Here is a 16,105-nt window from a genome sequence, read left to right as displayed (position 1 = left end):
TGCGTTAAGATTATACTGTGGGTAAGTTTAGGGGTTAGTTGCATGTAATTATTCATAATTTATTATAATTACACACATGGTAAATACCCAGAACATGTGTAACAATAACCTTAAATTAAATTTACTTTTTTCACTGATGATGAAAGAGGGTGTTAACTTTTTAACAGGATGATGATATGTAAATTTCTTTATTTGTTTGATTACAGATCACATCAAACTGCCCTTTAGCTAAATACAATTACTTTGTCATACTGTATTAATGTTAAGTTTTTAAACTTAATGTTAAGCTTTATGTACAATTCACAATATTTTAAACTTTAGTTCATGTGTAATGTAGCTGTGTGAACATAAACAACATCTCTGAATGTAAAATGCTAAAAGTTCAATGCAAAGAGAGACATTGGCTTTTACAGAGTTACCTTAGAAAAACCTACAGCGAACAAATTTAGGACTACAAAAAAAGATATCTGGGCTAGTGAGATCAAAAGCGCTTCCGGTTAAGTGCATTCACCTCGCACACACACCCTGCACACCTCTCTGCTTTATTGTTATAGCAGAGAAAGCTAAAATGTCACTGCTATTTCCATAGAGCTTCTTCTGTTTCTGTATTTGGGCTTCCAAAGGACACAACACAAAGAGAAATTTTTTTACAATTAAATTTTAATTATGTTCCAGAGAATTATTAAAAAAAAAAAGATATAGCTCTAGCATTTGACAAAGGACAGCTTCCAGAATCACTTCCAGTGCTGGATTTGGCTAAAAACTCCTTCAACCGACCTAGCTGTGGATTGTGAGTATTTTTATTTGTTAAATTCATCAACTTCATGCATAGTTTCCAGAGTTAACGATATGTTGTAGCAAGGACATAAGCAAGAAGGTAAACAGGAAATGCTGTTTGACACCGTTAACAGTTTAGCCACAAATTCATATTTTTTAGTCAAAATTGCTGTAAACACCCACAATCTTCAGCTGCACTGCTGTGTCTCTCGATGCAACCACTTTCCCTGCGTTCTACATCTCAAATAACAAACAAAAGATCACATAAGGTATGTGAACGTTTCATATTACTTACACATGCTTGTTTTGAATTTATGTGATATACACTTGTCAGATTTTATTTTAGAGAGCAGGCGCAAGGTTCAGCTCTGTGCTCTCAATTTTTAGGCAGCCAAGACTACTAACAACTGCTCTGACTGTACTGTTTACACAGCACAAAAGTTTATACTTGTAGAGGCATGACGTGGAGCCAATCCGCAAATCACATCACATTATGTTAGCTGACCAATCAGAGCCTATAGGAGGAAATAGGAAACATGACCTTTGTTTTCATGTTAGTTGAGTAGCAGTATATAATACGAAAAGATATAAGAATAATATAATATATGTAAGATATACGAAAAAAAATATTGTGATTTTCTACAAATGAAGCATGAGCACACATTGCTTTGCATCTTATAATCACAACCAAGCCTTAAAGGGTCACGAAACACCAAAACACATTGTGTCCCACGCTGCTAAAAACACTATTAGGACACATATATTTCACAAAAAATGTGAAAATTGGTTGTTTTTGCGTTATTTCAAGCAAATCCGTTCTTCCGGTTTAAAAAAAGTTTTTGAAGCTGCGTCATGCTGATTAGGTACTTTTGTGTATTCCAGCGTGTAGACTGGCTGTCTGTACCTGCGAATGCATCGTGATGTCTCTGAGTGTGCTGCATTCATTCATAGAAAAGACTTGGTTTAAACCAATCAGCATGCTCTATTGTGTATGAAGTGCAACTTCATTAATATGCATGATAGCTTTGAAGACAGTTTGTACCTGTACAGTTTTCAGATGGCAGAGAGACACCACGTTGTGTTGCCTAAACAAGTAGGAGAAGAATTGTTTGGAGATACGGGTCGTCAGTGTTGCTTTTATAATTTATAATTATAAATTTATAATTATAATTTATAAAAAGGTTTTGTTTTCATTGTCCCACTATGAGAGCACAGCTGGACTCACGTGTGGATTACAGTGCATGCAACGCACATCAGAAATACATGTCTAAGGAACTTTTTTTACCCGAGACCTTTTCTCACCTTGAAACGGTGAAATCTGGATTTGCTGCTCATCTCCTTTTAATAAAGATGCAGTTCCAGTTGGTGTTGATTGTCCTGTCTCTACAGATTTGGTAAGTGAGCGATCAGTGGTCTTTGTTTGTTAATTCAGATGGCAAAGTTATTTCGTATCATCAGCAGTACTCATTCAGTGTTTAAAGACAGACCTTGATCAAATGATTTCTAAGTTACTAAAGTTTACAGCACGTTAATATCATTACAATATTATGGACTGAATGTGTAAACATGTAAACACCGCAATCAAACTATTATCGTTGCGTAGGATTTTTTGCCACATTTTGTGACTGGATAGTCTATACACACTCGGCTTTCTGACGCTACCTGCCGAGTGCTTACACCTGCCGAGTTACAGAGAAATGCAGAGGGTTTTTTTTCTCTCATTCGCCGTGTGGTATCAAACATTGCATTAAAAATACACTCTTCCAGCAAATCCTCGAATCAAATATCTTATTTGTCACGAGGGGCATGAATGAAATTCCTGAATGAAGGAGCCAAACTGGAGTTAAAGTCCATTATTTAATAATTTGTCAAATAATTTGATTACTGATGTCCGTATAAACACAGTTACAGTCACTGTCTTTCTGCCCTGCGTCTGTGTGTTTGTTTGGCCTCTGTGAAAATCAGCGCGTGGTCAAACCAACAATTCTATTTTTATGCAAATTGTTATGCACATTCCCTTTTTCCCTCCTCCGGCACTACCACCTATACAGAGCTGGACACGCCCACTTTCCTGACGTTTTCCAAAGTAGAGGTTTGAAAACACCCCAGTGAAACAGGGGCGTTACATTTTGGACCACCCCTGTAACAAAGCATTAACAAATACTTTAAGCTAATTAAACAACTAATTAGCAACTTATTATTAGTTAGTAAGGTAATAGTTAGGCTTAGGTATTGGGTAGGATTAGGGATGTAAAATAATATCATGTTAATAAAATAATATCATGCTTTAGAAGTGCTAAAAAACAGTTCATATCTTAAAGGCAGGAAATAAGCCAGTAAATGGTGTGAGGTGTTACTTAAACTAAAGTCTTATCAATATTTTTTATATTTTCACCTTTAGTAATAGTGTATGAGTCCCTTAAATGTCTTTATGAATGAAAAATCTGTCTCAAAATCATACAGTAACCTCTGGAGATATACAGAAAATATATGCATTCTGGAGAACTAAAGAATGTAGATTCAAAGACCTTGGATCTTGGTCCCTGAAGGAAATGCACATACCTGCTCTTTGACGAGATCTGTGACGATATCTCTGGCATGCACATCTATGGTGATGAGAGCTGTGATGATGTTCCGATGAAGACTAGGCAAATTCCCACGGACCAAAGCAGCAAGAGCATTCAGTCTCTGTTTAAACACACACCCACAGATGAATACAGACAGACATACACATACATAAATACACTTGAGTCATGTGCCACTTTATTGGTATACCTTGCTAGTATTGAGTTGGACCATCTTTTGTTCACATTCAACAGAAAATAAAAACATCAAAAAACAATCCTCACAGCTTTTGAACAACATCATACAGTTCCTGCAGATTTTACAACTACACATGCTTCTTATGTCGGGCAATTCTTCACTGATATTAAAAAGGCATTTTTGCTACCATTCACTCTAAAATCTAGAGATTCTTGTGCTTCAAAAATCCAATAGATCAGTATTTCCTGAAATACTCACAACTATGCTACATTCAAAGTCAAATTATTCACATTTCTCAAGTACAGGCAGCTATAAATGTGTGCAAATCAACATTGCCACCATGTGATTTGATTGAACAAATATTTGAAAGCAATAAAGTGCACCAAATAAAGTGGACAGTGAGTGTACAGTAATTTTTGTTTAGTAGCAATTACTCCCAAGGAACTATAAATGAATAAACAAATGCACATAAAACACATCAAAAGTGTCATTTGTTTGCAAATTCAGATTTAAGCATTATCTAAAAGTTGAAGAAGCTTTCTATTGATGTTTAATGTCTTAGGATAAGACAATGTTTGAATGCTACTGAGATACTACTATCTAAACATCTGGAATCTGAGGATTTTAAAAATCTAAATACTGAGAAAAACACGTTTAAATGTGCAGAAATTAAATTCTTAGCAATGCATATTACTAATCTGAAATTAAGTTTTAAGTTTTGATGTGCAGTAGGAAATTCACAAAATATGTTCATGGAATATGATCTTTAAATAAATGATTTTGGATAGCAAAAAAAAAAAGGATAACTTTATCACCTACAATATATTTTTAATGCCAAAACATACCTGTGTAAAATAAGATTCAAGAATGTCACCTCAAAGTTAGTGATCTCAAATTCTTGTAGCGCTTGAAAATGGTCATGTTCTCCTTCTAGGCAGTTGTCCATGTCCCTGCACCACATGAGCTGAGAGATGGTCAACACCACCTGCAGAAAAAAACAGGTGAGATGTTCATACACAATGCAAGCTTAGTGCTTAGTGCTCAATTTTTATTTTTTTTCCTCAGATCAGATTTTTTTTCATTGCTGTTCACATTGTTTTAAATGTGGCTAAAATCAGTTCCCCTTCGGTTGGGGAACGGAAGAGCCATGAATGGGAGGATTCGGATCAGAAGCCGCTTATCTGGAGAGTATTGAACGGGCCAATGAATGAAATTAATTGGCAGCGTAAGCTTGCGCAGGTGTGCGACATCTGCAATTATCTCAGCATATAAGCACACCTGAAGCCAGCAGACGCCATCCTTTTCGCTTCAGATCCTTTCTGAGTGAGTCGATGAGGGTTCCTCTTGCTGATCAGCACTTCAGAGCGAACGAGTGTGTCTCCCGGTCCAGAGTGGGTCTTCGCGGTGGCAGACGGTCGAGCTGGGTTACTCCCTTGCCTGCGGTTCTTTGGGTCCGGTCCTCCAGAGCGGTGCGTATAGTTGCAACTTTCCTAAAAGAGCAACACAGTCGTGCAGCACGTCCTTTTCAGGATGGCGCTCCGACTGTGCGTTTCTGGATGCGGGGGTTTCCTGTCTCCGGATGATGGACACGATCACTGCATTGCATGTTTGGGGGTCCAGCATGTTAATGCGGTGCTCGCGGGCGGTTCATGTCGTCATTGCGATGCCATGACCGTTGCACAGCTAAGATCGCGGCTAACTTTCGCAAGAGAGCGAGCCACCCCAGTTGCCTCCTGCTCTAAAAAAGCAGCGGGCGCTCGGGCAGATCTGAGGGTTTCAGCGGGAGCTAATCCGCCGCCCACGGGCTCGCGGACCTCTCGCTCCTCACGGCGCTCCATCCAAGCTTCGGGTGGTGAGAGTGATCCGTCTAACCAGATGGTAGCTCTCACACTCGCTGACACCGGAGATCAGATGTCCTCCGCGGCATCGGAGGGTGGGCTTTCACTGTCCGACGAAGATCCGGACCCGCTCGCCCCCTCCGGGCAGGTGAGCGCTGTCAAATCGGATCCTGAAGCGGACATGTTAGCCGTGCTTTCCCGGGCTGCTTCGGCCGTGGGGTTGGAGATGGTTTATCCCCCAGCTCCGCGGCCGGACCGACTAGATGGGTGCTACGTAGAGGACCAGAAGGCGAAGCCTTCGAAGCCTCTCGTCCCCTTCTTCCCGGAAGTGCACAGTAGGCTCACGCAGTCCTGGAGGGCACCTTTCTCTGCCCGTGCTGCGAGTGCCTCCGCCCTCACCGCCATTGACGGCGGAGCTGCCAGGGGGTATGAGGCGATCCCGTCAGTGGAGCGCGCTATCGCGGTCAATCTTTGTCCGCGCGGCGCCTCTACGTGGCGGGGTTTGCCCCGCCTCCCGTCCAAAGCCTGTAGGTTGTCTGCCTCCCTCGGAGCCAGAGCTTATAAGGCTGCGGGCCAGGCTGCTTCTGCTTTGCACGCGATGGCCACCTACCAGCGCTACCAAGCGCAGGCGCTGGCCGAGCTGCACGAGGGCGGGTCCAACCCAAGCTTATTACATGAGCTGCGCACCGCGACCGACTATGCTCTTCGGACTACTAAGTCCGCCGCGTGTGCGCTGGGGAGGACGATGTCCACACTTGTGGTTCAGGAACGCCACCTCTGGCTAAACCTGGCTGATATGCGCGACGTTGACAAAGTTCGCTTTCTTGACTCGCCCATATCCCAGGCTGGCCTGTTCGGCGACACCGTCGGTGAATTCACCCAGGAATTCAAGGCGGTGAAAGAGCAGTCGGATGCGATGGGCAATGTCATCTATCGGCGTGGCCGTAAGCCCGCTCCGCCCGCCGAGCCATCCACCTCCGCTGTTCCTCGCCGAGGGCGCCCGCTAACGAGTGCTGCCCCGCCCCCGCCTGCGCCTCCGGCCAAGCGGGCGCGGCGTTCACCTCGAAAGCAGGCAGCCCCTCCTGCCCAGGGCGCCGTTAAGTCCGGTAAACGGACCGCGAAGCGTCCCTGAGACAGGCCATCCGGAGAAGAGGAAACTTGCTCTTTCCCCGCTGGAGGGCGGGGCCCCGATAACAACGGTACTTTTCAGTGCCACCAAAACATCAGTAAAAGAGCACTTTTTCCCTTCCCCGGATGTGACTGCACGAGTTCTGCCAGTCCGGGACGCGCTGCCTTCCGGCTCGCAGACTCTACGTGCTTCGCCAGTGGCTCACGAGCGCTGGGGGGACGGTCTCCCTTTCCTCAGCCCTCCAGCCCCCTCTCCGGAGTCAGGGTGCGGAGCCAGAGTGAATCGCTCTCCTCCAGCTCTTCCGCGGGACCCTCGTGCTTCCCGGATCAGCACACCCACTCCGCGCTGCCCCACCGCTGGTACGTCAGCGATTGTAGCGATGACTCCATTAGCGAGGGCTCTGCCTGCCTGGTTAGCGCGGGCCAGCCCCTCGCGGTGGCTCATACGCACAATCAGACTCGGTTACGCGATTCAGTTCGCGAAACGGCCCCCCAAGTTTACGGGCGTGTATTTCTCCAGGGTCAACCCCCTGTCCGCCCCTGTCTTGCGAGAGGAGATTGCTGCCCTCCTGGCGAAGGGTGCAATCGAGCCGGTTCCTCCAGCCGAGATGGAGAGTGGGTTTTACAGCCCATACTTCATCGTACCCAAAAAGAGCGGTGGGTCACGGCCAATCCTAGATCTGCGCGTTTTGAACCGCTGTCTGCACAAGCTGCCGTTCAGAATGCTCACGCAGAGGCGCATTCTCCAATGCGTTCGTCCTCGGGATTGGTTTGCAGCCATAGACCTGAAGGACGCGTATTTCCATGTCTCCATTCTTCCACGCCACCGCCAATTTCTGCGGTTTGCGTTCGAGGGTCGAGCGTGGCAGTACAAGGTCCTCCCCTTCGGGCTCTCTCTGTCTCCGCGGGTCTTCACCAAACTCGCGGAGGGTGCCCTAGCGCCCCTTCGGCTCGCGGGCATTCGCATACTCAATTATCTCGACGACTGGCTGATTTTAGCCCACTCGCGGGAGCAATTGATTATGCACAGGGACAAGGTGCTTCGGCATCTCCGCCTACTGGGGCTTCAGGTCAACCGAGAAAAGAGCAAACTCGCCCCCGTGCAGAGGATTTCTTTTCTCGGGATGGAGCTGGACTCGATCACCATGGTAGCGCACCTCTCCGAGGAACGCGCTCGCCTGTTGCTGAACTGTCTGAGGGAGCTCGACAGCAAACTAGTGGTCCCACTGAAGTTCTTTCAGAGGCTCCTGGGGCATATGGCATCCGCAGCCGCCGTCACGCCGCTCGGGTTGCTCCATATGAGACCACTTCAGCACTGGCTTCACGATCGGGTCCCCAGACGCGCATGGCACGCGGGCACACACCGGGTCTCGGTTACTGCGCTGTGTCGCCGCGCCCTCAGCCCTTGGAACGACCCCTCGTTCCTACAGGCCGGTGTGCCTCTAGGACAGGCGTCCAGCCATGTTGTTGTTTCAACAGACGCTTCCAACACGGGTTGGGGGGCCGTGTGTCGCGGGCATGCGGCTGCGGGCCTCTGGAAGGGTGCCCAGCTGCATTGGCATATCAATCGCCTAGAGCTGTTGGCAGTGTTCCTCGCTCTCCACCGCTTTTTACCGGTGCTGGAGCGGCAACACGTGCTGGTCAGGACGGACAGTATGGCGGCGGCGGCGTATATCAACCGCATGGGGGGTATGCGCTCTCGCCGCATGTCTCAGCTCGCCCGCCGTCTGCTCCTCTGGAGTCACCCGCGGCTGAAATCGCTGCGCGCCATTCACGTCCCAGGCACGCTCAATCGTGCAGCCGATGCGCTCTCACGACAGCTGTTACGCCCTGGAGAATGGAGACTCCACCCCGAGTCTGTTCAGCTGATATGGGCGCGATTCGGGGAGGCCCAGATCGATCTGTTTGCTTCCCCCGAGAACGCTCACTGCCAGTTGTTTTTTTCCCTGACCGAGGGCTCTCTCGGCACGGATGCACTGGCCCACAGCTGGCCTCGGGGCATGCGCAAGTATGCGTTTCCCCCAGTGAGCCTGCTCGCGCAGTTTCTGTGCAAGGTCAGGGAGGACAAGGAACAGGTTCTGCTAGTTGCGCCCCTTTGGCCCAACCGGACCTGGATATCAGAGCTCTCACTCCTCGCGACGGCCCTCCCCTGGCGGATCCCTTTGAGAGAGGACCTACTCTCTCAGGGACAGGGCACCATCTGGCACCCTCGCCCCGATCTTTGGAACCTCCACGTGTGGTCCCTAGACGCGAGGAAGACTTAGGTAACCTACCGACTGCGGTGGTTAATACCATCACTCAGGCTAGAGCCCCCTCCACGAGGCGCGCCTACGCCCTGAAGTGGAGTCTATTCACTGAATGGTGCGTCTCTCGCAGAGAAGACCCCCGAAATTGCCAGATTAGTGTTGTGCTCTCTTTCCTTCAAGAGAAGTTGGACAGCAGGCTGTCGCCCTCCACTCTCAAGGTTTACGTGGCCGCCATCTCCGCTTATCATAGCGCGGTAGCTGGCGGCACCGTGGGAAAGCATAACCTGGTCATCCAGTTCCTTAGGGGTGCTAGGCGAATTAATCCATCTCGCCCCCCTCTCATGCCCTCTTGGGATCTCGCCCTCGTTCTCACGAGTCTGCGATCCGATCCCTTTGAGCCACTCGAATCAGTATCTCTAAGATTCTGTCCCTGAAGACAGCTCTGCTGGTTGCGTTGGCCTCCATCAAGAGGGTCGGGGACCTGGAGGCATTTTCGGTCAGTGACTCGTGCCTGGAATTCGGGCCGGATTACTCTCACGTCATCCTGAGACCCCGCCCCGGTTATGTGCCCAAGGTTCCTACCACCCCCTTTAGAGATCAGGTAGTGAACCTGCAAGCGCTGCCCCCGGAGGAGGCAGACCCAGCCCTTTCTTTAATTTGTCCAGTTCGCGCTCTGCGCATTTATGTGGACCGTACTCAGAATTTTAGATCATCTGAGCAGCTCTTTGTCTGTTATGGCGGTCGGCAGCAGGGAAGTGCCGTATCAAAACAAAGATTATCCCACTGGATTGTGGATGCCATTTCACTCGCTTATTCGAGTCGACGTCAGCCGTGTCCCCCGGGAGTTCGTGCACACTCCACTCGGAGCGTTGCATCCTCTTGGGCGCGTGCACGCGGCGCCTCTCTAACAGACATCTGTAGAGCTGCGGGCTGGGCGACACCCAACACATTTGCAAGGTTTTACAATCTGCGAGTGGAGCCGGTTTCCTCAAGGGTATTAGGTAACCCTTTGGTGATTGAGGAGACAACTCGGTAGGGTGTTGAAACACGCTTGCGGCGCCATTCTCCCTAACACGGAGGTACGTGCGCCTTTTTTATCTGTCAGTAAAGTTCCCCGTCAGGTGAGCCCTGCAGATTCCTCCGTGGCCCCCAGCACTGACTCAGCGGAGGAGTCACTTGCTGGCCCACTACGTTGTAGGTCTGCCCGCTGGTCAGCCCGCGTTTTGGGTATAGGTGCCTGCTATGCGTGATCCCCACTAGGCGATCCCATATGCTTATTCCGCCACGGTTAAGTCCCCCCCCTGGGTGGACCCGTGTCTTCCCTCTCCGCTAACCACTCTTTTGCTATGCGTACTCCCCCTTTTTAGGGCTAGTCCATAGGTAAATTCTGCCATCTATCCCCCCCTTGGGTAACGGATGGCCTCCGCAGCGTCCTCCCTATCGGGATTGCACGCTTCCCAACGTACTGTCGTATTTCCTAGAATTATCTAGATGCTCACGACTTCCCAAAAAATATATCTAAATCCGTAAAACTTCTGTTGAAGTAGGATAAATTAGGGCCAGGGACACGTTGGAGGACCGCGCCCCCCATGATGTGGGTGCGTCACGCTTGCTTGACTATCTCCTCATCGGGGGTGTTGGTAAGGTGCAGTCATTATGGCGCTTTCCATATTCTCCCATTCATGGCACTGAAGTTCCCCAACCGAAGGGGAACGTTCGAGGTTACGGAAGTAACCCTTCGTTCCCCGAGGAGGGGAACGGAAGAGCCATATTCCGTCGCCATAATGACTGTCCCTTAGCTGTTTGAAAGTCTCTTCAGCTTAAAAGGATGGCGTCTGCTGGCTTCAGGTGTGCTTATATGCTGAGATAATTGCAGATGTCGCACACCTGCGCAAGCTTACGCTGCCAATTAATTTCATTCATTGGCCCGTTCAATACTCTCCAGATAAGCGGCTTCTGATCCGAATCCTCCCATTCATGGCTCTTCCGTTCCCCTCCTCGGGGAACGAAGGGTTACTTCCGTAACCTCGAACGATTTCCAGTGTGAACTGATCATGATCCTAAACTGGCCCATATGTGCAAAACAAAAACAACTACACACAGCATAAACTTTCTAATTACAGTATGTACACATGTTGCCAGATTATTTTTAATATGATAATTATTGACATTTTTGCAGACAACAGCAATGAATTTTATGAACTATAAATGGTTGTTTTGCTAGTACTAATGTGTATTTGCTAGTACTAATGCATCTGAAACCTAAAAAAAAGTGCTTCCCCTCATGGAAATACATACTTAAAATTAGCAGCTGATCACAAATAAATCGGAATTGAAAGATGAGATTACATGCGAATTGTGTTGTTCTCACTTTCATGAACATCTAGCTACACTTGCCTGCCACAGAGACACACACAAACACCAATTTGAGGACAAACCTGTGATGGATGTCCAGCCACAACCCACTCAACTCTGGGTTTGCTCTGATAGTCGGCAATTGCAGCCTTACTGAGTCTTCTAAGAGAAGAGAACATGGCCTCCTCCACCTTTCCCAACCAGTCCTCTACATTTCCACGAGCCTTCAGTCCTTTGCCCAATACCACCTACAGTACAAACACACAGATTTTTAAAGGGTCATGAAAAAGCATCATAAAAGTGTCAAAACTCAAAGCTTTGTTAAAACTCAAAGTGTTATGGAATGTGCCACTTTATTACATAATATTATGGTTAAACACTGCCTCCACAAAAAAGAACAATGCCTGCTTCTCCTACATCGCAATGTTTTCAGCCCAGCCTACTGATTCATACATGCCGAATGATAAATAATGAGAGAGTTGAATGCAGGTCTGGAAGTATGTAACCAAAAACAACAAAACTAAAACCAAAACGAACATTTGCATTGCTTTCCTTCTGATCCCATCACTAGGAAAGAGTGGATGATCCTTATGTTTAAAGTTCTTTAGCAAAAATGTGGTGTTTTGTTGACATTATTTTACCTTGAAATAATTCACAAACAAGGAAATATTATTTGTTGGACTTAAAAAAAAAAACAGTCAAAAGTCCAATTTAAGCACTTTTCAAGCACTTTCCAGGTGCATTTCAAACTTTTCCAGCACTTTACAAGTGTGGTAAATTATATATGTTTGCATACATACGTCATAACAATATATCAGATGCTAATCATTATTGTTTTTGTAGTATAATATAATATTCTGAGGAAAACGTTTGATAGCATGTTTAACACTGAAATACTATCATTTATATGGTGGCTGAGAGAACTTAATGTGCAACAATTTAAGAAAACACATGTAATTACAAAAAACACCAGCAAATTAAGAAACAATCTTGATCCATTTGACAGCACATGTGTTGCATTTTCTCACAACACAAACAGCTTAAGAAACATTTTGCCACAGCACAAACAACTGAAGAAACATGCTGCATTTTGTCCAGCCCAGGCTCATTTTGAAAACGTAGTCCCGTGGATGTTTCTGAAGACTGCGAAATACGTCCCGGGAGGTACGTATGGCTGCATTTAATTCTTTTAAGCGAACGATACGGGGCGTGTGACGCCGTTCCCTTTCGCGCTTACCGGCTGACCGCTTACCTCCGTGTGGAGGGCTTTCCCGCTGCAATCAGTTATTCCAGTCAGCTCATCGTGTGTGTCGGCAGACTTCAGATGCAGAGAGGAGGAGTTGACCACGGCGAGCGGGTTCAAGGCCGGGGAAGAGCGGTTCCAGAAATCAGGTAAGACAAAAACAGAATCCAAAAAATAAAGTGAACGAGTTCATAACAGGGTGAGAACGTGGTGAAATCCAAAAACGTGGTGAAAAAAACGGACGAGGGCTTTTCTTTTTCTAGACTTTTCTAAAAGGCTTTTCTAAATTGTTGCTCGGGTTTAGGGAAGTGAGCGGGCGGGCGGGTCAATCGGTAAAACTGGTTGGGTTTAGGGAAGGAGGAGGGTGGGTCAGCCGATTGGCCGGTCGCGCAGTCAATCATTCGGTCAGTCAGACAGCGGCCTCTGGTAAGTTGACTCCAGAACAGCGCGGGCGCGAACGGCACTCGCCAGAGACATTCGAGATACGAAAAAGCGCACACAGCGGCCTCTCGTGGATTCGGGAAAACAAAAACTGCACAAATACGTAACTCCTACGTTTTCAGAATGAGACTGGGTTGATTTTGTCACAACACAAACAACTGAGGAAACGGGGAATTTATCCGGGCCTCACAACTCTCAATGAAAGAGCATTTTTTCTCTTCCCCAGATGTGATAGTCCGAACACTGCCAGTCTGGGACGCGATGCCTTCCAGCTCGCAGGATTGGTGCACTTCGCCAGTGGCTCACAAGCTATGGGAGAGCGCATTCCACTGGGAGCGTGTATCTTTTTGGGCATTAGCACGTGGCGCCTCTCTAACAGACATTGTAGAGCTGCTGGCTGGATGATACCTAATATATTGCGAGATTTTTTAATCTTGAGGGGAGCCAATTTTCTCTTGTGTGCTGGGAAACCCTGGTGAATGAGGAAATTTGGTTAGGTGTTGTAAAATGCTTGCTGCACCTTTCTCTCTAACACAGAGATACGTGCCATTTCTCGCTCAGTAAGTTCCTCACTTGGCAAACCCTGCAAAGATTCCTCCAAGGCCCCAAGCATTTGACTCAACAGAGGAGTCAGGTGTTGGCCGGTTACATTGTTAGCATGCCTGCTGGTCAGCAAGCGTTCTGGATATAGGTTCCCCTCCCAGACGGACCTGTGTCTTCTCTCACCGCTAACCATCTTCTCAGGGCAAATACATATGTCTTCTTGCCACCAGGTCTCTTCTGTTAAACTCACATTAGAAGACCTAACCTCTGATGATGCAGGTGTGCTCACACTCTTGGCTTGGTATAACCTCTCACCGGGGGCAAGATAGTTTCAATCATTGTGGCATTTTCATACATTTTCTCACAGTGGAATTTTCCAAATAGCATTGAAGTTCCCCTCACGAAGGGGTACACTCTGGTTACCAAAGTAACCCTCGTTCCCCGAGGGGGGGGAACGGAAATGGTATGTTCCTTCGCCACAATGATTGCCCCTTAGCTGTTGGGCATAAAAACCTCTTCAGCTAGAAAAGGATGCTCAGCTTGGCAAGCCCTGCGTTTATATTTCCAAATTGATTGTAAGTAGCGTAACCTGTGCACGCTGACATTGCCAACTCATTGGCATTTGATTGGCCTGTTTATATACTCTTTCAGATGATTGGATTTTGACAAAAATCCCATAGTGGAAGTTTCCACATAGCATTTCCATCAAGAATTTTAGTTCAGTGTGTGATAGAGACAGGGCAGGGCATATAGTAGCTTGTCCCCTTTTTAAAACAGCTAATCAAAGCAGCTGTCCTTTTAAAAAAAAGAAGAAAGAATTATACAAATTGTCAGTCATAACAGTGGACATGACCATGTATGTGTTCACACAATAAAAATAGCCTATTGCTTCCAAATTGTGATAAAAAGTAGACCCCCAGAAACAGTACAAAATAAACAACAAAAGGCAGTTAATTATTTACTTTTTTACTCTTTATACGTTTTGAATATTATCACTGAACATATTTTTATATTAATAAACAAAAAGAAGAAGAAAAAAAGAATAGAGACTTGACCTTTTCTCCCTCTGGAGATACCATGGATAAGATGTCATTAGTATACTGTATTTTCTCGACAGTGTCATCCCCTTCAGGTGTCGTAGGTGTAAGCGTGGCAAACTCCAACTGGGATATCGCATCAAAACACTTCCTGAGATGAGGCTGCACAGCCTGAGGGTTCCGTGTCTGAGCCAAAATCTCCAACAGTTCATCATTAGATAGAAAGTAGAACCTAAGCCATCGAGAGAAGGGAGTAAAGTCATGACACAGCATCAACAGAAATCAGCATTCTGATGAGAAAGTGCAACGAGTGCATGAGTGTGTGCAGGCACCTTGGGAAAATAACTCTCTTAGATTCTAGGTAAGCCTCCAGGCATTTCTGTATCCGTTCAAGAAGTGCATTATTATTTTGAAAAACATCCAAAATCCCTGAGGACACAAAGTAGGGCAGCACTGCTCAAAGGTATGTATAATTTACACCATTTTTTCATTATTGCACTTTACCTACAATTGTATTCATACAGTGCACATTGAGTTTATTTTTTTAAATGTAAATGTGTTCATTTCATCTTGACTGTCTGTGCTTTGTGCATATTTTCTGAGCGTCATCAGGCCGGACCTGTTTGTGTGGCTGCACGGAGGGCATTTGGCATGCGGTTGACCTTCCTCATGATCTCTTTCCAGGACTTGTCCACTTGCAGGAACATCTTAGCCTCAGCAGGCAGCTGCCTCTGAATGTCAGGAGCACTGAAAATACTCTCAAGATAAAGCCAGCTTCTTTGACATAGCAACCACTCATCCTAAAAATCACAACAGAGGAGAGAGAAAGAATTTATGACAAAAGAAAAAAGTGGTGTTGGGGAGAGTGGTGTTAAAATATAACAAACGTAAAGGTTTTAACTGTTCAAGAAGCCCTGGAGTATTTTTTTTATATTTTAACAGATTTCTGTGTGTTGAGCATCAGTTAAGACAACGTTAGCACCTGCTAGCTTTAATTGTGGAGAAAACTAGAAAATTTTGAGCTTTTGTCAGATAATTTCATCTTTCGGGTTTAAAATCATTTTTGGGGTAAAATCAAAATTGGTGACTAAGGGCCTGTCTGCCTGTCCAATAATGATGGTTTCTCTTTACTATTCATACCTGAGTTTTCTTATCCTATTGACCTTATTCTAAAGTGGAATTTGAAATTCTAAAGAGGAAGTGCACCTGTTTTCGCGATTGTTTTAGAACTTCCAATTCAGTCGCCTATGGGAGAAATGACTAGGACTAATAAATGGCAGAAAACGGTCAAACTACTTGCTCTACAAACCAATGTTTGCATTACTATACAGACCAAGTAGAATAATATAATTAGAAAATATCAGTTTGCAAGATCAAGCAGCGTAACAAGCAGTTTGTAACGTCTAAAAACTAATGGAAGTGAATGAGACCGGAAGTCTCGAGCCAAAAAGATTTAAATGGCTGCGCCCACTCGTCGGCAAAGAATAAGGTGAATAAGACAGGGGTATCCAAACTCGTTCTAGAGGGCCGGTGTCCTGCATATTTTAGTTCCAACCCCAATTAAACACACCTGAACCTGCTAATCAAGCTCTTCCTAGGTATACTAGAAACTTCCAGGCAGGTGTTAAGGAAAGTTAGAGCTAAACTGTGCAGGACACCAGCCCTCCAGGAACGAGTTTGGACATCCCTGCTATAAGAAGAAACTACTTCTTAATTATTTATGAAAGCACGCTG

The 16,105-nt window shown here is 46.1% G+C and overlaps 1 protein-coding gene across 1 annotated transcript in view; it reads right to left on the bottom strand.

Annotated features, from left to right (window-relative positions):
* Positions 1 to 16,105, bottom strand: part of dnah6 (dynein, axonemal, heavy chain 6) — a 233,378-nt gene that overhangs the window by 189,579 nt on the left and 27,694 nt on the right. Inside the window, exons 24-29 of the mRNA XM_073950785.1 lie at positions 14,991 to 15,171; positions 14,704 to 14,800; positions 14,390 to 14,603; positions 11,191 to 11,355; positions 4,415 to 4,525; positions 3,340 to 3,465 (exon numbers count right to left, since the gene is read on the bottom strand). Coding sequence (XP_073806886.1) covers positions 3,340 to 3,465; positions 4,415 to 4,525; positions 11,191 to 11,355; positions 14,390 to 14,603; positions 14,704 to 14,800; positions 14,991 to 15,171 — 894 coding nt within the window. The remainder of the gene's footprint in view (positions 1 to 3,339; positions 3,466 to 4,414; positions 4,526 to 11,190; positions 11,356 to 14,389; positions 14,604 to 14,703; positions 14,801 to 14,990; positions 15,172 to 16,105) is intronic.

This window comes from Danio rerio, chromosome 1, assembly GCF_049306965.1.
Source record: "Danio rerio strain Tuebingen ecotype United States chromosome 1, GRCz12tu, whole genome shotgun sequence".
In the NCBI taxonomy this organism is placed as follows: domain Eukaryota; kingdom Metazoa; phylum Chordata; class Actinopteri; order Cypriniformes; family Danionidae; genus Danio; species Danio rerio.
This window is presented reverse-complemented; position numbering and strand designations above follow the sequence as displayed.